This window comes from Saimiri boliviensis, chromosome 2 (assembly GCF_048565385.1).
Source record: "Saimiri boliviensis isolate mSaiBol1 chromosome 2, mSaiBol1.pri, whole genome shotgun sequence".
NCBI classification, from domain to species: domain Eukaryota; kingdom Metazoa; phylum Chordata; class Mammalia; order Primates; family Cebidae; genus Saimiri; species Saimiri boliviensis.
Window position 1 is genome coordinate 220953861 of NC_133450.1, and position 19673 is coordinate 220973533.

The window sequence follows — 19673 nt, forward strand, 5'->3', positions numbered from 1 at the left end:
ATAAAATGATCATCTCTATATTGGAGCACAGATTCGAGGTCTTGGGGATTCAGTCAGAATTTATTGAGTGCCCCTTGTGTGCACAGGGCAGGGGGATACAGTGGCAGACAGAAAGAGGCTGCCCTGTCCTCCTAAAGCTCACTGTCTGGCAAGAATGATGAATATACATGGGGCTTACCATCCTTCTCTTTCCCCAGCATAGTTCCTGACTCCTCCCCAGCAGCCTGTGCTTCCCCTGAGGTGGGGCAGTGGAGAGGCTTCAAGAGGGGACTTTGAACCTAGGAGCTCTGGGTCTACTCTGTTGTATCAAAGACCCTTTGCTACTGACCCTGGGGTGAAAGAAGACTTAAGAGTCTGGGTCAGGCTCTGGGCTGGGGGCAAGAGACCTGGGTTCCGCCTCTGGCTCTGTAGAGACTGTGTGTGTCTTTTTCCCTCCCTGGGCATCTCCATGAATAAGGCGCTGTCTGTGTCTCAATGGTCCCTCGGGCTTCAGCCTGCTCCCACCCCTTTCCGGGGCCCTGGGGATCCCATGACTGGCAATTCTGACAGCCTTATTCCTGGAGAGGCTTTCACCCTCGTGCTTGCCCCGGCCTGGATGGTAGATGAAAAGAGCTGACTGGACAGAGAACTGGCACCCACAAGAGTCAGCCAAAAGGACAGCTGAGCTTGTCATCAGCACGAACAAATGTCTGAGCTATAGATTGTCAGGTCTGGGGACAGGGGATGACTTTGAGACTCCTCAGTTCAGTCCTTCAAAGGGGGTTGAAGGGCATGGGAGTCTCACTGCAAAGTCAAATAGATCTGAGACTAGGGTCTGCTCTGCCAGGTACTGGCTGTGCAACCTGAATGTCTCTAAGCTGCAGTTCCCCCATCTGCAAAATGGGGGTAATAACAGCACCTGCCTCATGGGGCTATGGTATGGAGTCCTACTAAGAGCCTGGCATGCAGTAGGCACTAAAAAGCATGAGTCCTTTTTTTTTTTTTTTTTTTCTTTTTTTTTTTTTCTTTTAAGACAGTTTCTCTCTTGTTGCCCAGGCTGGAGTGCAGTGGCACAACCCTGGCTCACTGCAACCTCCACCTCCTGGGTTCAAGTAATTCTCCTGCCTCAGCCTCCAGAGTAGTTGGGATTACAGGCGTCCACCACCACGTTCAGCTAATTTTTTTTGTATTTTTAGTTTCATCATGTTGGCCAGGCTGGTCTCGAACTCCTGACCTCAGGTGATCCATCCGCCTCGCCCTTCCAAAGTGCTGGGATTACAGGTGTGAGCCACCGTGCCAGCTTTTTTTTTTTTTTTTTTTTTAGATGAATTTTTGCTCTTGTGGCCCAGGCTGGAGTGCAATGGTGCAATCTTGGCTCACTGCAACCTCCACCTCCTGGGATTACAGGCATGAGCCACTGCACCCGACCCATGAGTCCTTTTCCTTACCGCTTCCTTCCCCCGCTTCTTCAATCCTAGCCATATGGGGTCTGGGGAAGGGGAAGTGAGATGCTGTCCTGCCCCACAGCGGAAGGGAGTGGAGAAGTTACAGCTCTGTTTCCTGGGATCCTCTCTGTGGGCACTGGACACATAGGCATGTAGGACACCCCACGCCTCAGTTTCTCCGGGACTGAATGGCAGTGGCTGGGTTGGGGCAGGGACTTCCTGTTGGCTCAAAACCAACACAGGACATATCTAGGAGTTGATCCAGTCTCTTGGCAGCTCACATGCATAAATTCTGTGACCCAGGGGACTTGAGGAAGAGTCTTCTCCACCTTTCTGGGCTGCCATTTCCCCTTAGGGACCTGAAGCCCTTGGGCTAAGGAGCGGTGGTACCAGCACTTTGGAGGGAGCTTTGGCTCTCCCAGGGCAGGAGGGACAGAGGGAGTCCTCTCATATCGTGACCCTCCTTTAACCTCCAACTCATTGCAGGGACTTCCTACCTCGAGGATCTGGCATTGTCACTCGACGTCCCCTGGTCTTGCAGCTGGTCAATGCAACCACAGGTACGTGCCCTCCTTCATCAGCAGCCAGGCTTGCCCACTTCAGCCTCTCCGCTGTCCCCAAGCTGAGGGTCAGCCTGGCCACAGAACTTGCTTGCTGTGGGACTGTGGGCCTCGTTCCCCTTAGGGACAGTAGGGATCAAAATACACAATGGGGACGTGGGTGGTTCCGCTTGGGTGTGTTTAGGGGGCTCTATTACCGGCGGGAGATGAAAACCCCCAGGTGAGGTTCCGGACCTTGATGCCTACTGCCCTTCCCCTGCCCGCTTCTGGGGCAGAATATGCCGAGTTTCTGCACTGCAAGGGAAAGAAATTCACCGACTTCGAGGAGGTGCGCCTGGAGATCGAGGCCGAGACCGACCGGGTCACTGGCACCAACAAGGGCATCTCGCCGGTGCCTATCAACCTCCGCGTCTACTCGCCGCACGGTGAGGACCCTGGCCCCGCCCCAATCTCTAAGAATCCTTTTCTTGGCCACGCCCCTTCGCGTGCCTTGCATCTCCTGCAGACTCCGCTCCTAGAGCGACCCTGCCTCTGCCTCATCCTATTCCAAGCTCCACCCTGCCGTTATCCCGCCCACTTCCGGCCACGCCTCCAACAGCAGCTGCTTTCGCCCAGAGATTTCCTAGTCCCGCCCACCTGCCGCCCTGCTCCCAGGAGGATCCTGCAAGCCTCCTCCCTATTCCTTAACCACCCCCACGGCCACGCCCCCCGCCTTGAGCCCGCCCTCTCACCACCCTGTCCAGTGCTGAACCTGACCCTGGTGGACCTGCCCGGAATGACCAAAGTCCCAGTGGGGGACCAACCTCCCGACATCGAGTTCCAGATCCGGGACATGCTTATGCAGTTTGTCACCAAAGAGAACTGCCTCATCCTGGCCGTATCCCCCGCCAACTCTGACCTGGCCAACTCTGACGCCCTCAAGGTCGCCAAGGAGGTGGACCCCCAGGGTAGGTCCCAGCCGGTGGCCAATGCACAAAGCCCCAGGCTTGGGGGCTGTCTATTCTTAGTGTAAGGGGGAGCCTCTGAAGGGTCTAAGAATGGTGGTGGAATCAGATTCGTACCTTTAAAAATCATTTTGGGGGTCAGGCATGGTGGATCATGCCTGTAATCCCAGCACTTTGGGAGGCCAATGTGGGAGGATCGCTTGAGCCCAGGAGTTCGAGACAAGCCTGGGCAACATGGTGAGTCCCCCATTTCTACAAAAAAAAGAAATTAAAAATTAGCCGGGCGTCATGGTGCATGCTTGTGGTCCCAGCTACTCGGAAGGCTGAGGTGGGAGAATCACTTGAGCCCAGGAGGTCAAGGCTGCAGTGAGTGTTAATTGCACCACTCCAGTCCAGCATGGGCAAGAGTGAGACTCTGTCTCAAAAATAGAAAAAAAAAGGCCAGATGCAGTGGCTCACGCCTGTAATCCCAGCACTTTGGGAGGCCAACATGGGAGGACTACTTGAAGCCAGGAGTTGGAAACCAGACTGGCAACAAAGTGAGACCCCATCTCTAACAAATAAAAAAAGAAGAATGAGGGCCAGGTGAGGTGGCTCATGCCTGTAATCCCAGCACTTTGGGAGACTGAGAGGCAGGCAGATCACAAGGTCAGGAGATCGAGACCATCCTGGCTAACACGGTGAAACCCTGTCTCTACTAAAAAAAAAAAAAAAAAAATAGCCAGGCGTGGTCGAGGGTGCCTGTAATCCCAGCTACTCAGGAAGCTGAGGCAGGAGAATCACTTGAACCCAGGAGGGGAGGCAGAGGTTGCAGGGAGCCAAGATCGTGCCACTGCACTCCAGCCGGGGTGACAGAGCAAGATTCTGTCTTTAAAAAATAAATAAATAAATAAATAAAAATCTTTTTGGCTACCCTGTGGAAAATGAATAAGGAGGGAAGAGAGGAGGCAGTGAGTGGGCAGGGGGCCGAGGAGGGCAGGGAGTCGGGAGTGGGAGTGCCTGGAATCCTGTGTGAGAGCCAGTGCAGCTATAGACGGCCCTCCCGCTGGTACCCCCAGGCCAGCGCACCATCGGGGTCATCACCAAGCTGGACCTGATGGACGAGGGCACAGATGCCCGTGATGTGCTGGAGAACAAGCTGCTCCCCCTGCGCAGAGGTAAACAGGCCGCACCCCTGACCCACTCCCCAGCCCTTCTCCGTCCCTCTCCTCCCCTTGAGACTGGTTGCCCTGACCTTGATGCTGTTCACAGGCTACATTGGGGTGGTGAACCGGAGCCAGAAGGACATTGATGGCAAGAAGGACATCACGGCTGCCTTAGCTGCTGAACGAAAGTTCTTCCTCTCTCATCCATCTTACCGCCACTTGGCTGACCGTATGGGCACACCCTACCTGCAGAAGGTCCTCAATCAGGTAGGTGACCAAACCAGGATGGGGTCTGGGGAAATGAGCATGAGAACAGAATAACTGAAGTGTGTCCTGACAGTGACTAGCAGAGGTTAGCCTCCCCAGGGTGCAGATAAACAAACTGAGACTCAGATAAGAGAAGCAACTTGCCCACAGCCCCACAGCCAGGTAGCAGCAAAGCTTTGCTGACCTTTCCCTGTCTGGGACATGCCTGAGAAGCCCTGCAAGTCCCCAACACAGAGAAGACGAAGATCAATGTGGAGGTGTCATAGGGAAGTGCTTGGGTTTGGGGACCAGGATTCAATTATACCTGGCTGAAGACCTTGACAGGGAATCCCAGGGGCTTCCCCAAGATATTTCTCCATTTGGAATGGAGAATGGGGCTTCCACAACTGAAGCATGTGTGCGTGTGTGTGCATGTGTGTGCCTGTACACATGTGTGTGTCTGTCTGTGTAGGCAAGACCTGTGTTCCAATCCCAGCTTTGTCACTCCACCTCTGAGACACTCTCTGGTTCCCTGAGCCTCTCTTCCTTTCCTTCCTTCCTTCCCTCCTTCTCTTCTTTCTTTCTTTGTTTTTCTTTTCTTTCCTTTCTTCCTTCCTCCCTCCCTCCCTCCCTTCCTTCTTCCTTCCTTCTTTCTCTTTTCTTCTTTCTTTCTTTCTTTTTTAGATGAAGTCTCCCTCTGTTGCCCAGGATGTAGTACAATGGCCCCATCTTGACTCACTGCAACCTCCACCTCCTGGGTTCAAGTGAATCTTCTGCCTCAGCCTCCCAAGTAGCTGGGATTACAGGCACACACCACCACGCCCAACTAATTTTTATATTCTTAGTAGAGACGGGGTGTCACCATGTTGGCCAGACTGATCTCGAACTCCTGACCTCAAGTGATCCACCCACCTTGGCCTCCCAAAGTGCTGGGATTACAGGTGTGAGCCACCATGCCCAACCTCTGAGCCTCTATTTCTGCGTGTGTAAAATGGAAACAATGGGTGATCAGACTTGTTTCACAGAGTCATGATGGCTCAGGGAGATACGGTGCGGGGGCACCTAGTGAGAATGAGTGCTAGAGCTTGAGAGTGACCTTAAAGGAGGCTTTAAACAGAGGGTGCAGGGGGCAGTCCTCTGGCTACCCCTGCCCTAGATGCGCGTCTAAAAATATTAAATTGGGCTGGGTCCGGTGGCTCATGCCTGTAATCCCACCACTTTGGGAGGCCAAGGCGGATGGGTCACTTGAGGCCAAAAATTCAAGAGCAGCCTGGCCAACATGGCAAAACCTTGTCTCTACCAAAAATGCAAATAATTAGCTGGGTATGGTGGTGCATGCCTGAACCACCCTGAACCCAGGAGGCCGAGGTTGCAGGTTGCAATAAGCCAAGATTGCACCATTGCATTGCCGCCTGGGTGACAAGAGTGAAACTCCGTCTCAAAAAAAAAAAAAAGAAAAAATAAACAAGAATAAAAATATTAAATTGGTTGAAAATCAGGAAATTTCAAATACATATCCAGATTTCTGATTTTATTGAAAATTATGCACTCATTAATTCAGCTAACACACCCCTGCAAGCTCCTTCTATAAACCGACTTTCCTGCCAGTGGCCCGGGTCACAGTGGCAGTGCTGCCCTCCACAGCTCTCCACTTCACCATATTCACACAGTTCGCCGGCATCCAAGTTCCTGCCTGGCCCTGTGACCATCTGTCCTTAACCCTTTCCTCACCCCCACCCCCAGCAACTGACGAACCACATCCGGGACACACTGCCTGGGCTGCGGAACAAGCTGCAGAGCCAGCTGCTGTCCATTGAGAAGGAGGTGGAGGAGTACAAGAACTTCCGCCCTGATGACCCGGCACGCAAGACCAAGGCCCTACTGCAGTGAGGCTCCCCCTGCTCCTGCTCCCATCACTGAATCCCTGCTCCCAGCCTCTCAGCACGGGGCTCTCCCGGGGTTCCCTTCGCTGGGCTGCTCCCACCCCCTGAGGCCACACCACTTTCCCCCCAGGATGGTCCAGCAGTTCGCCGTCGACTTTGAGAAGCGCATTGAGGGCTCAGGAGATCAGATCGACACCTATGAACTGTCAGGGGGAGCCCGCATTAACCGAATCTTCCACGAGCGCTTCCCCTTTGAGCTGGTCAAGGTAGGTCAGGCAGCCCTGAGGACATGGCTCAGGACTCCCCCAACCCTCACTCAGGACTCTCTTCGTGTGCTTTTGCTGACCCGTACTCCAGAGGCCTTGATACCCAGCCCTGGGTGTGGGGTGGACCCTGGCTTGACCTCTCAGGTAGCAGGACAGGCCCCGACCAGCCTTTTCTCTGCTTTTCTACACAGATGGAGTTCGATGAGAAGGAACTCCGAAAGGAGATCAGCTACGCCATCAAGAATATCCATGGCATTAGGCATGTATTGGGCCCTGGGAGCGGGGGGGGCTGAACCCCAGAAGCAGGGGGGCTGAGACAGAGGCGGAGGGAGTGACGAAGTGGGCCTCCCTCAGGAAGGACTGAGAGCTCCGGTCCCTAGTCCTCTTGACCACCACTTTCTGGCTCCCTGCGTGACAGGCTGCAGCTTGGGGAGGTGGACTGGGGTGATCCCGCCTACTGTCACTTGCTGGGCCAATCGGGCACAGCCCAGGGTGCAGGTGGCTAGAGAAATACCCTCTGCGGCTGGGCCCATCCCCAGAGTGAGATAGCTCCCTCAGTGCTACCCGGGTGACCAGGCAAAGATGCCCAAACCACGAGGTAGGCCCTACGGTGGAGCATCAAGGTATGAGGCTCTGTCATTTTATGATGACCTGGGACTTTGAAACCCTCCAGACCCTCCTGTATTCACATTAGCCCAGAGTCAGCCCCATTCCACCCAACCGCCCTCCTTTTGGGCAACCCGTGGAGCAGGAAACAGGATTGCGAGGTGGACTCCGTTCCTTAAAAGCTTAGATCCCCTTCAGGGACCCAGCCCTACACGGTGTTCATCCAGCAAATCCACTGGGCAGGAAAATTTAAAGCACCTACCACATGCCAGGCAATGAACAAGACCCAGTGCCCCCTGCTCTCATGCAGCCTCATTTCCAAGGTTTGGCTTGGAATTTACTTCCTGATAACTGCACTGGCCAATTCACAGAAAAGAGATCGCGCCCCTAGTCTTAAAACAAAACACGTGGCCGGGCGTGTTGGCTCACACCTGTAATCCCAGCACCTTGGGAGGCCGAGGCAGGCAGATCACCTGAGGTCCGGAGTTGGAGACTAGCCTGACCAACGTGGATAAATCCCGTCTCTACTAAAAACACAAAATTAGCCGGGTGTGGTGGTGCATGCCTGACCAGCTACTTGGGAGGCTGAGGTAGGAGAATCACTTGAACCCAGGCGGCAGAGGTTGCAGCCAGCTGAGATTGCACCATTGCACTCCAGCCTGGGCGACAAGAGCAAACTTGGTCTCAAAAACAAAACAAAACACTTTATTCCTGGAAAGGCTCTTACGGAGACCCCAGTTTGGCAATTTTCAAGCCATTTCTCGCCATAGAACCTTCCGTGTGCACAAACCCTTACGAGGAAGCAGGACTTCTATATCAGATACGCAGTCCTCTCCACCACCTCGTCTTGCCCCAGAGAGCCTCAATTAAAAGCCCTTCATTAGAACCCCTATCTCCCGTTTTACAGCTGGGGACACTGAGGCCCAGAGAGGAGTAGTCAAGGGCCCCTCGGGCAGAGTTCATGGGTTTGGGGAGGGGCCTTGGCCTGGCCTTCCTGGCTGGCACTGGCCTGTGACACTGTGCCCTTCTCCCGCTCCGGGCGTTCAGAACGGGGCTGTTTACCCCAGACATGGCCTTTGAGACCATTGTGAAAAAGCAGGTGAAGAAGATCCGAGAACCGTGTCTCAAGTGTGTGGACATGGTTATCTCGGAGCTAATCAGCACCGTTAGACAGTGCACCAAGAAGGTAACCCGGCGGCCGGGCCAGCCCCCACCGCCTCTGCCCTGCCCTGCACCGCTGCCAGGCGCTCCTTCCGCACATCCCCACCTGCCTCCTCGGTAGCATGTACAGACCTCAGCGGGGTGGGGAGGCAGGCCGCCAATGACCAGGAGAGAATGTGCCTCTGAGAGGGCCTCACCCATCCCTGGCTCCCAGGCCTGGGGACCCAGGGATTGGACATAGGTGAGATGGGGATGATGGCTGGCTGTTTACCCCAAGAGCCCACCAGGAGCTCCCCCAGCTCAGAGAATAGGGCTTGAGGGGACCCTGAGCCCCCTCCCTGCCCTCAGAGGTGTCATCTTTGGGAGCTCCAGGTAGGGGTCTGGAGAAACCATGGCCATGGAGACAGGTGAAGTGCAGGGCCTTCTTGGGCACTGCTTGGTGGGTCTGGGTGGCCAGACGGGTGCTGAGGCCCCGGGACTAGCAGGAACCCTGGCTCCCCACTGTCCTTCATGCTCCCCATCCTCACCTAACCCTCACTCAGGACCCTCAAGCAGGGCCTCTCCCTCCCTTCCATCCACATCTGGCTGTCCAGGGACAGAGCCCTTCTCCCATCTGCCCCACCATCTGGGCCTCACAAAACCACGCAGGGAGGCAGGGCAGGGAGGACAGTGCCCATTTCACAGCAGAACACTGAAGCTCTGGGAGATCCAGTTTGCCCGCGGTCACGGTCACCAGGAGGTGGCAAAGCTAGTACTCGAAGCCACGGCTCTGGACTCCAAGTCCAGTGCTCCTTGATTCCACCTTCCAGCCTCCCTTCCTTTCCTCTCCCCACTGCTGCCCCAGCCCCTCTCTATCTCCACCTCCGCTCTTTCTGTCTTTCCTCCTCTCTTTCTGTCTTTTGGTTCCACCAAACCCCTGTGGAGGAGAGGCAAGGAATGCCCCTTGAAGAGAAAGGGAGGGGCAGGACTAGAGCAGGGAGCTGGAGAATGGAGGTCAGGGTGCTGTGCTGCAACCCCAGGAGGCAGCCTCTGCACTGTGGTTTATGGGAGTGGAGCCCCCTGGCGTTGTGCAGTACCTGGCCTGGGCAGCTGGATGTAGCAACCCTAGAGCTAGGGAATGGTGCTGAGCTTTGGAGTCAGGGTGAAGCAAATTCCAGGGCACTGGGAAGCCTAGAATTGAACAGGATGGGTGGGTGAGGCCCTGGTCTTGTCCTGGCCTGGGTCAGCTCCTTAGGAGAACCCAAGGCTGTGGACAAACATGGCACTGGGAGAAAGCAGGCAGCCTCAGTGAGGCTGAGGAGCAGGGGAGCATCCCCGGGGCGAGCATCTGAACTCGGTAGGGGTCTTGTATGGAGCAGGGGCTTGGTCCCTCTTACCCCTGGCCATACCCACGGAGCCTAGGGGATGCTTGGCAGCACCTGGGAGGTGCCGACCCGGGTGGTGAGGGAGGGCTGGTCCCACGCTCACATTGTCTTCTGTTCTCTCTCTCTCTTTATCTGTGTCGGTGTCTCTCTCTCTTCCCCATGCCCGTGCCATCCTCTCCACCCCCGGATTCCTGTCCCTGCTTGGCTTTCACCCACTTCTCCTCCCGACCCGCGGTTGCTCCTCCTCCTGTCCCCACCTCCTCCCCGGGTGCAGGACGGGCCTCTTCACACCTGACCTCGCTTTTGAAGCCACAGTGAAAAAGCAGGTGCAGAAGCTCAAAGAGCCCAGTATCAAGTGTGTGGATATGGTAGTCAGTGAGCTCACAGCCACCATCAGAAAGTGTAGCGAAAAGGTATGACGGCCGCCTGGGCGGGGCTGGACCTGGCCGTCCATTCCTTGTGGTCATGGCCTCCTGTGGGCAGAAAGATCTGCTGAGCAGGCCTCCCGGCTACCCATAGGGACCCAGCCCTAGTGTTTCCTGCCAGTTTCTAACCCCGAGTACTTGCCCCCATCCCTGCCAGAAGACTATTCCAACCCAAGCATCCTTGGTGGCACCTTTGCATCAATGAGAATGCCAGTGATGAAGATGATGTTAAGGAGATGGCAGCTGTTTACTGAGCACCTACTATGTGTCAAGCACGGGCTAAGTGCTTGCCCTTACTATATGACTAAGTCCTCTCAACCACCCTAAGAAGTGGGTAGTGTTGTTATTCCCATTTTGCAGATGGCAGAACAGAGTCTCAGAAAGGAGAAGCAGATTGCGGTGCAGATTTAGGAAGGTCAGAGGAAGGGGTCTGAGACCAGGGCCTCCTGGGCAGGGGGAGCTGTCCTAGTTCCTCAAAACTAATTTGCCTGAAAGCGTATTGGATTACTCACTTTACAATAATCCATGCGTGGTAGACAGGGGCGGCCTCTTTTGAGTTGTCTGCAACTTTTTAGACGCCTTTTTCCTATTTGTCTGCTTTTGGGCATTTTGAGGATTTTTAGCCAGGTTGTCTAAAACAGTTCCTTCCAGAGGAGTGCAAGAGAATTGCCTGCAGGAGCTTCTGCCTCAGGCTGAATCAGAGGTGCTGGGGGTAGCCCAGCCTCACCTGTGTCTACAGGACTTCCCTATGCGGGTGGGTGGAGGCACATCCGCCTTAGTATTGAGTTTCAAGGAAGCATCAGTCATCTCCAGTCCTTTTTTTTTTTTTGTCTGATGGAATCTTGCTTTCTAGCCCACACTGGGGTGCAGTGGCACCATCTTGACTCACTGCAACCTCCACCTCTTGGGTTCAAGCGATTCTCCTGCCTCAGCCTCCCACATGGCTGGGATTACAGGCACGCACCACCACGCCCGGCTAATTTTTGTATTTTTAATAGAGATGGGGTTTTGCCATGTTGGCCAGACTGCTCTTGAACTCTGGACCTCGTGATCCGCCTGCCTCGGCCTCCCAAAGAGCTGGGATTACAGGCGTGAGCTACCCCGCCTGGCCGGTCTTATGCCCTTTAACTGCTGAGTTGTAGTCCACTGCAGAAATGTGGCATGATTTATATGTTCAATGTCTTCTTGATGGACATTTAAGTTTCAACATTTTGCTTTTTTTTTCTTTTGCCTTCACAAGCGGTGCTACAATGAACATCTTTATAGATGTATTTGTAGAACTTATCCCATCGTTTCTTTCTTTTTTAGAGACAGAGTTTTGCTCTGTTACCCAGTGTGGAGTGCAGTGACACCATTATAGCTCACTGCAAACTGGGCTCAAGCCAAATCAAGCGATCCTCCCCACTCAGCCTCCCAAGTAGCTGGGACTACAAGCACGCACCACCACACCCAGCTAATTTTTTTGGTTTTTTGGGTATTTTTGAGACAGAGTTTCACTCTTGTTGCCCAGGCTAGAGTGCAGTCATCTCAGCTCACTGTGTCCTCCGCCTCCTGGGTTCAAGCAGTTCTTCTGCCTCAGCCTCCCAAATAGCTAGGATTACAGGCGCATGCCACCATGCTCAGCTAATTTTTTTTTTTTTTTTTTTTTTTTTTGTTTTGTTATGAAGTCTCATTCTGTCGCCCAGACTGGAGTGCAGTGGCGCAATATTAGCTCACCGCAACCTCCACCTCCCAGGTTCAAGCAATTCTCCTGCCTCAGCCTCCTGAGTAGCTGGGATTACAGGCATGCACCATCACACCCAGCTAATTGTTGTATTTTTAGTAGAGGCAGGGTTTCATCATGTTGGCCATGCTGGTCTTGAACTCCTGACCTCAAGTGATCTACCCCCGCTTGGCCTCCCAAAGCGCTAGGATTATAGGCAAGAGCCACCCCTCCCAGCCTTATAATTTTTTTGTTAAGACAGAATCTAACTATGTTTCCTGGGCTGCTATTGAACTCCAGGCCTCAAGCTGTCCTTCTGCTTCAGCCTCCCAAAGTGCTGGGGTTATAGGCATGAGCCACCGCCTGGCATCAGTCCCTTCTTGATGGACTTTTGGGTTGTTTCCAAATTTTACCATAATTATTGCTTCCCTTTTGGAATGACAGTCAAAATGTTTCATGGTTTTTAAATGTTTATGTCTAGTAATCAACCTTCTAGGAATCTATCCTAAGGAAACAACACAAGAGAAAGAAAAGCGAAACTCTATCCACAGAGATACTCATTGTCAGGTTATTTAGAATATTGAAAAACTAGAGACTATCTAAATGCTCATCAATAGGAAGATGGTTAAGTAAACTGTGATAAATCTATTCAATAGAATATTATGCACCCATTAAGAATGTTTATATAGGCCAGGCGAGGTGGCTCAAGCCTGTAATCCCAGCACTTTGGGAGGCTGAGGCGGGTGGATCACAAGGTCAAGAGATCGAGACCATCCTGGTCAACATGGTGAAACCCCGTCTCTACTAAAAATACAAAACATTAGCTGGGCATGGTGGCGCGTGCCTGTAATGCCAGTTACTCGGGAGGTTGAGGCAGGAGAATTGCCTGAACCCAGGAGACGGAGGTTGCGGTGAGCCAAGATTGTGCCATTGCATTCCAGCCTGGGTAACAGGAGCGAAACTCCGTCTCAAAAAAAAATTTTAAAAAAAGAATGCTTATATAGGCTGGGTGCCACAGTTCACACCTATAATCCCAGCACTTTGGGAAGCTGAAGTAGGAGGATTACTTGAGGCCAGAAGGTTGAGACGAGCCTGGGCAACACAGCAAAACCCCATCTCTACAATTTTTTTTTTTTTTTTTTTCAAATTAGCCAAGCGTGGCAGTGTGCACCTGCAGTCCTTGCTACTTGGGAGACTGAGGCAGGAGGATGGCATGAACCCAGGAGTTCAGTTGCACCACTATACTCCTGGGTTATTTTATTCTTGTCTCTAAAATAAAAAAGAAGTTAGAGACCAGCCTGGGCAACATTGTAAGACCCTGTCGCTACAAAAACTTAGCTGGTCATGGTGGCACATGCCTGAAGTCCCAGCTACTCAGGTGGCTGAGGTGGGAGGATTGCTTGAGCCTGGGAGGTCGAGGCTGCAGTGAGCTGTGACTGTGATCACACCACTGCACTCCAGCTCGGAAGACAGAACAAAAGCCTGTCTTAAAACAAAAAAACAAGGTTGGCCAGGTGTGGTGGCTCATGCCTGTAATCCCAGCACCTTGGGAGGCTGAGGTGGGTGGATCACCTGAGGTCAGGAGTTTGAGACCAGCCTGGCTAACATGGTGAAACCCCATCTCTACTAAAAGTACAAAAATTAGCCAGGCGTGGTGGTGCGTGCCTGTAATCCCAGCTACTTAGGAGGCTGAGGCAGGAGAATCACTTGAACCCGGAAGGCAGAGGTTGTAGTGAGCTGAGCTCGCGCCAGCCTGGGTGACAGAGCGAGACTCCATCTCCAAAAAAGATGGGATTTACTTGTCCCTCCACGGTGTACTCCAGGGGAAGAAAAACAAAGTGGGTTTCAGAAAAGAATGTATGGTATTTTGGAGAAAAAATCCTGTATGTGAAGGATAAAATCCCAAAGGCATATTCAGCATAGGAATCTCTCACTTCATACATTTTATTTATTTGTTCGTTTATTTTATTTCATTTTTGAGATGGAATCTCGCTCTGTTGCGTAGGCTGGAGTGCAGTGGTGTGATCTCGGCTCACTGCAGCCTCCGCCTCCTGGGTTCAAGCGATTCTCCTGCCTCAGCCTCCCCAGTATCTGGGACTACAAGTGGAGGCCACTATGCCCAACTAATTTTTTTGTATTTTTAGTACTGATGGGGTTTTACCATGTTGGCCAGGATGGTCTCGATCTCTTGACCATGATCCGCCCACCTCAGCCTCCCAAAGTACTGGGATTACAGGCGTAATCCACCATGCCTGGCCCTATTTATTATTACTATTATTATTATTACTACTTTGAGACAGAATTTTGCTCTTGTTGCCTAGGCTGGAGTGCAATGGCATGATCTCGGCTCACTGCAACCTCTGCCACCCGGGTTCAAGCAATTCTCCTGCTTCAGCCTCCCAAGTAGCTGGGATTACAGGTGCCCGCCACCACACCCAGCTAATTTTTTGTATTATTAGTAGAGACGGAGTCTCACCATGTTGGCCAGGCTGGTCTCAAACTCCTGACCTCAGGTCAACCACCCACCTTGGCCTCCCAAAGTCCTGGGATTACCCATGTGAACCGCTGTGCCCGGCCCACTTCACAAATTGTAGTCACGCTCTAATATTTTACAGTGAGTCTGTGTAATTTTTTTTTCTTTTTGAAACAGTGTCTTGCTCTGCCACCTAGGCTGGAGTGCAGTGGCACAATCTCAGCTCACTGAAACCTCTGCCTCCTGGGTTCAAGCAATTCTCGTGCCTCAGCCTCCTGAGTAGCAGGGATTAAAGGCATGTGCCATTATGCCTGGCTAATTTTTGTATTTTTAGTAGAGATGGGATTTCACCATGTTAGCCAGGCTGGTCTAGATCTCCTGACCTCAAGTGATCCACCCTCCTTGGCCTCCCAAAGGGCTGTAATTACAGGCGTGAGCCACTGCGCCCTACCGTCTGTGATTTTTGGGAGCAGAAAAAAATAACAAATATTTGAAACAAATGATAACAAATATTTGAAAAGGAAAGCTTTGGCCTAAAAGGAGGAAAATGATACTTTTGCCTTTTGATTTGTTTAGTGGATCATAATTATTTTCTTTATAGGCAAAAGTCACTCATCTTTGTATATATATTTTTACTCCCCTCAAGTTTTCTAAGTTTGGCAAGCCACTTCTGCCAGAGGTTTAATAAGTGTTAATAAGTGAACTCTCGTTACTCCTAGCACTGCTGGGATTAGAGTTGCCATCTCTGAGTGAAATCTAGAGTTTAATGTCGGGCACGGGGTGTGTTGCTCGGTCCTCTCAACAATCCTAGGAGGGAAGGGGCCATTACTACCCCATTTTCCACATGGAGAAACTGAGGCTCAAAGCAGTCTGGTCACTTTTCTAAGGAGAGTCAGCAGACAGTGGCTAGCTTTGAACTCAGGGCCAAATGGCTCCAGGGGCTGCGTCCCTGACCACTAACCCATTGGGCTCCAGGCTGACTGCCCCTTCAGCCAAGGACTGAGAGGGGAACGTTCCTTTTGAAAAGCTGGCAAAATGTCCTGGAAATGCTCAGAGGCAGCCAGAATGGAAAAAGATGCTCAAAGGGAACAGAACTTCTCAAAGGGGCGGAGGCTGCTCTGCCATGGGTGACACGTGGAAAACTTGAGAAATGTGACATCCAGGCGGTTAGTGGGAGAATTGGTCATGCTCTTTGGCAAACTGCTCCTTCCTCCTCCCTCCTTCTCCCCGATCCTCCAAACTCTGCCCTGAGAGGGAGCACTTGGGACCACCTCAGAAGAGGCCTGGTAGCAGTGACCCAGTCCCAAATCTCTGCCCAGACTTGGAGACTGCAAAGAGTGGGAACGCTTCCTTGAGCCTCAGGAGCAGTGGGGTCCACAGGGCCCCTCTGGCCACCGTTTTTAAGCCCCTGGTCTCAGGCTGTTTCTCTCCCAAGTCTCCTGAGCTTGGCCACATTAGCCACACCCTTGGCACAGCCATGGGATGATGGGTAGGATGTGGGCATCCCTCGTGTCGGCATCCTGGGTCGACATCTAGGGCACCGCTTTCTCCCCATCCTCCTGCCTCTCCCGACGCCCCCTCCTCAAACCTCCTTGGCCTCCATCCTGCCCTCAGGATCACCACCTGTGACTCAGGCACACCAGTCCCTAGGCCTCTTCCTCCACTGGGGGACCCACCTGAAGGGCCTGACACAGCCACAGGAAGGGGGATGAGGAGCACTCCCAGCTTTGTCCCCTCACGCTGCCTGGGCCCCAGGTGGCCACCGAGTGGGGAGGGTGAGCCCGCAGGACTGGAGCCCCTGGGGGTAGGCTCCCACAATCAGAGGCACATTGAGTCTCCTCCCCTGGAAGAGCTGATCATGGTTCAGAGGGCAGAGGACCCTGTGCCACTCACCCTGGCATCCATCCTTCATTCATTCCCTCATTCTCCAACATGCCCTCTTCCAGCACTGTCCATGGGCCTGGCCCTGCCCCAGTCCGGCCTTGGGGGCAGTTGCAATCCAGTTGATTGGAGGAGGTGGAGTGGGACTAGAGAGGCCCCTAATTCAGCTCTCGGGCAGTTGGGGCAGGTTCTCTGGAGGAGCGCAAGTGCAACAGAACCTCGTAGTCCAGTGAATCACCTGGGCTGTGTCCAGAGCCCAAATGAGCTGAGGGCACGATTCATAGGCAGAGGGGGACGGGCTTGGAGCAACTTCCCCTCTAGCCTCCCTTAATAAGAACCAGGGGGAAAGGGGTGCTGCTGGGCTCCTACCCCTAGGGAGTGGGGTCGAGAGAGTGTGGCTGGCCAGAGCCGCACAGATGTGGCTGGGGATGGTGGTGCCAGGCAGGGGCATGCAAGGGAGACAGAGCTGGGTGGATTCCACCAAGAGGGCCAGGGCCCAGCCAGGCCCCGCGGGGTACTGCTCATGCTGCTAGCCCCCGCCTCGCATGTCCCCCAGGCCTCGCATGCTTTTGCCTGTGGTTCCCGCATGTCCTCTGGTGTGACTGCTGGTTTTCCCCTGAACCCCCTCCCTGGCTCTGACAAGGAGCATTGCCTGTCCCCAGCCTGACTCAGGAGGCCAGCTGGCACCTTAGGCCCTGTCCTCCCCCGATTCCTCCTGGATAGGAATCAGAGGCCGCGACCTAACCAGTCTGTGGGGCAGGCTGGTTCCCACAGCCTTTCTCCCATGGGAACTGCCCCTGTCCCCTGAAGTAGCCCAGGGAGGCCAGTGAAGAGGGCCTGGAACCAGGAAGACCCTTGAATCACCAATTGGAACCCACACTTGGGGGAAAGAGGTGGTCGTGACTTGGTGCCATCAGCGTCCTGGGATCCCCGGTCTCTCTTCCCCACGTCGTGGGCATTCTGTGTGTGCCTCCCACCCTGCGCCGCGGATCCCTGGACTCATGGGGTGTGGGTGCTCCCTGCCCATGCCCTCTGTGTACGTGGCTTTCTGCCCTCCCACCCTTCCCCAGCTCCAGCAGTACCCACGGCTGCGGGAGGAGATGGAGCGCATCGTGACCACCCACATCCGGGAGCGTGAGGGCCGCACCAAGGAGCAGGTGAGCCCCGCAGTACCCAGCCTGCCCTCACCTTCCACTCCTGGCCCTGGAGTCGCTTCCTTCCTTCTGCCTCTTCTGTCTCAGTCTTCCTCTCTCTCATACTGACTCTCTGCTTCTCTCTCTTTTTGACTGTGGTGAAATACACATAAGATAAACTGTACCACTTTAGCCATGTTTAAGTGCACAGTTCAGCGACACTAAGTACGTTTGCATTGTCGCACAGCCCTTACCAACATCCAGCCACAGAATTCTTTTCTTTTTCTTTTTTTCTTTTTTTTTTTTTTTTTGAGACAGAGTCTCCCTCTATTGCCCAGGCTGGAGTGCAGTGGCGTGATCTCACCTTACTGCATCCTCTGCCTCCTGGGTTTAGGTGATTCTTTGTCTCAGCCTCTCGAGTAGCTGGGATACAGGCGTGCACCACCACGCCCGGGTAATTTTTGTATTTTCAGTAGAGACGAGGTTTCACCATGTTGGCCCGGTTGGTATCGAACTCCTGACCTCAAGTGATCCACCCGCCTCGGCCTCCAAAGTGCTGGGATTACAGGCGTGAGCTACTGCACCCGGCCTATCTCTATGAATTTGACTTTTCTAGGGACCTCATGTAAGTGGAGTCATACAGCATCTGTCACTTAGCATAATGTCTTCCAGGGTTATTCGTATTGTAACATGTGTCAAAAGCTCCTTTCTTTTAAGTGTTGAATACTATTCCATTGTATGGATGGACCACATTTTGTGTATTCATGTGGGTTGTTTCTACCTTTTGGCCATTGTGAATCATGCTGCTATGAAGATGAGTGTACAAATATCTGAGTCCCCACTTTCAACCCTTCGGGGTATATACCTAGAAGTGGAAGTGCTGGGGCATAGGGTAGTTCTATGCTTATTTTTTTTGGAGACAGAGTCGTGCTCTGTCGCCCCTGCTAGGCTGGAGTGCAGTGGCATGATCATGGTTCACTGTAGCCTCAACCTCCCAGGCTCAAGCGATCCTCTGACCTTAGCCTCCCAAGGAGCTGGCGCTACAGATGCATGCCCCTGTGCCTGGCTAATTTAAAAAATTTTTGGAGACATGGGGGTCTCACTAGGGTGCCCAAGATGGTCTCAAACTTCTGGACTTAAGTGATCTGCCTCGGCCTCCCAAAGTGCTGGGATTACAGGCGTGAGCCACCCAGCCTGGCCTAGTCTCACTTTCTTCACTTTCTGGCAGTCTACCTTCCGGTCCTCCCTTTGGGCCTCTCTTTGTCTGCTGTTTCTCTGGGTCACATTCTACCCCTCATAGCCACCCTGACCTATATGTCATTGTTCATCAACTATTCATTCATTCATTCATTCCTTCTATCATAAACATAGCCACTGAATGCTGCCTCTGAGCTGCACAGAGCAGAGGTGAGCAGAGCCCATCGCGGGCCTCACGGAGCTCAGAGGCTAGTCCTCCTTCCTGGTCCATGACTGTCACGCCCCTGCCTATCTGTTGTAGCCCCCTCTGGCTGCCATTTCCCATTTCCTGTTTTCAAACGTCTCTCCATGATGATGCCATCTGCATTCATTCATGTTTTTGTTGTTGATGTCGTATTTTTAAAGTCTTATTGATTGCTTTTTAATTACAAAAGAAATAGCCGGGCGCAGTGACTCACGCCTGTAATCCCAGCACTTTGGGAGGCCGAGGCGGGTGGATCACGAGGTCAAGAGATCGAGACCATCCTGGTCAACATGGTGAAACCCTGTCTCTACTAAAAATACAAAAAATTAGCTGGGCATGGTGGCACGTGCCTGTAATCCCAGCTACTCAGGAGGCCGAGGCAGGAGAATTGCCTGAACCCAGGAGGCGGAGGTTGCGGTGAGCCGAGATCGTGCCATTGTACTCCAGCCTGGGTAACCAGAGCAAAACTCCAACTCAAAAAAAAAAAAAAAGAAAGAAAACATTCAATCGGTATAGAAGTGGTTAAATTACAAGGAGATAGCCCTCCATGCCCTCTTCCCCACCCCCAGTTCCTCCCAAAAAATAACCATTAGTAACAGTTTGGGGCTCCACACAGTGGCTCATACCTGTAATCCCAGCACTTTGGGAGGCCTAAGTGGGAGGATTACATGAGCCCAGTAGCTTGAGACCAGACAGGGCAACATGGTAAGACCGACCCCGTCTCTATAAAAATTTTAAAAACTAGCTAGGTGAGGCGGCATGCACCCAAAGTCCTAGCTACACAGGAGGCTGAGGTGGGAGGATCACTTGAGCCCAGGAAGTGGAGGCTGCAGTGAGCTGTGATCATGCCACTGCTTTCCAGCATGGGTAACACAGTAAGACTGTGCGTCAGTAATACCCCAAAAAGCAAAACAGTTTAGTGTGTCACCTTACAGTCATATGCACACACACACACACACACACACACACACACACACACAATCCAAATACCATCTTTATCCTAAATCACAAGCCTGCTG

At 52.9% G+C, this 19673-nt stretch overlaps 1 protein-coding gene across 16 annotated transcripts in view; it reads left to right on the forward strand.

The window, feature by feature from the left end:
* DNM1 (dynamin 1) overlaps window positions 1–19673 on the forward strand; it is a 51707-nt gene that overhangs the window by 14036 nt on the left and 17998 nt on the right. For 11 of the 16 annotated variants that reach the window (XR_012516682.1, XR_012516680.1, XR_012516681.1 and 8 more), the window contains exons 2-11: window positions 1911–1984; window positions 2260–2409; window positions 2728–2931; window positions 3987–4085; window positions 4180–4340; window positions 6063–6205; window positions 6333–6468; window positions 6660–6727; window positions 9874–10012; window positions 17151–17237. Coding sequence is in view for 13 of the 16 variants with exons in the window: in XM_039474829.2 (XP_039330763.1) it covers window positions 1911–1984; window positions 2260–2409; window positions 2728–2931; window positions 3987–4085; window positions 4180–4340; window positions 6063–6205; window positions 6333–6468; window positions 6660–6727; window positions 9874–10012; window positions 17151–17237 (1261 nt within the window). In the remaining 3 variants the exon portion in view is untranslated. Of the gene's footprint in view, window positions 1–1910; window positions 1985–2259; window positions 2410–2727; window positions 2932–3986; window positions 4086–4179; window positions 4341–6062; window positions 6206–6332; window positions 6469–6659; window positions 6728–8121; window positions 8261–9873; window positions 10013–17150; window positions 17238–19673 lie in introns of all 16 variants that reach the window. The other 5 variants (XM_074395396.1, XM_039474837.2, XM_039474832.2 and 2 more) reach the window with 1 other exon arrangement.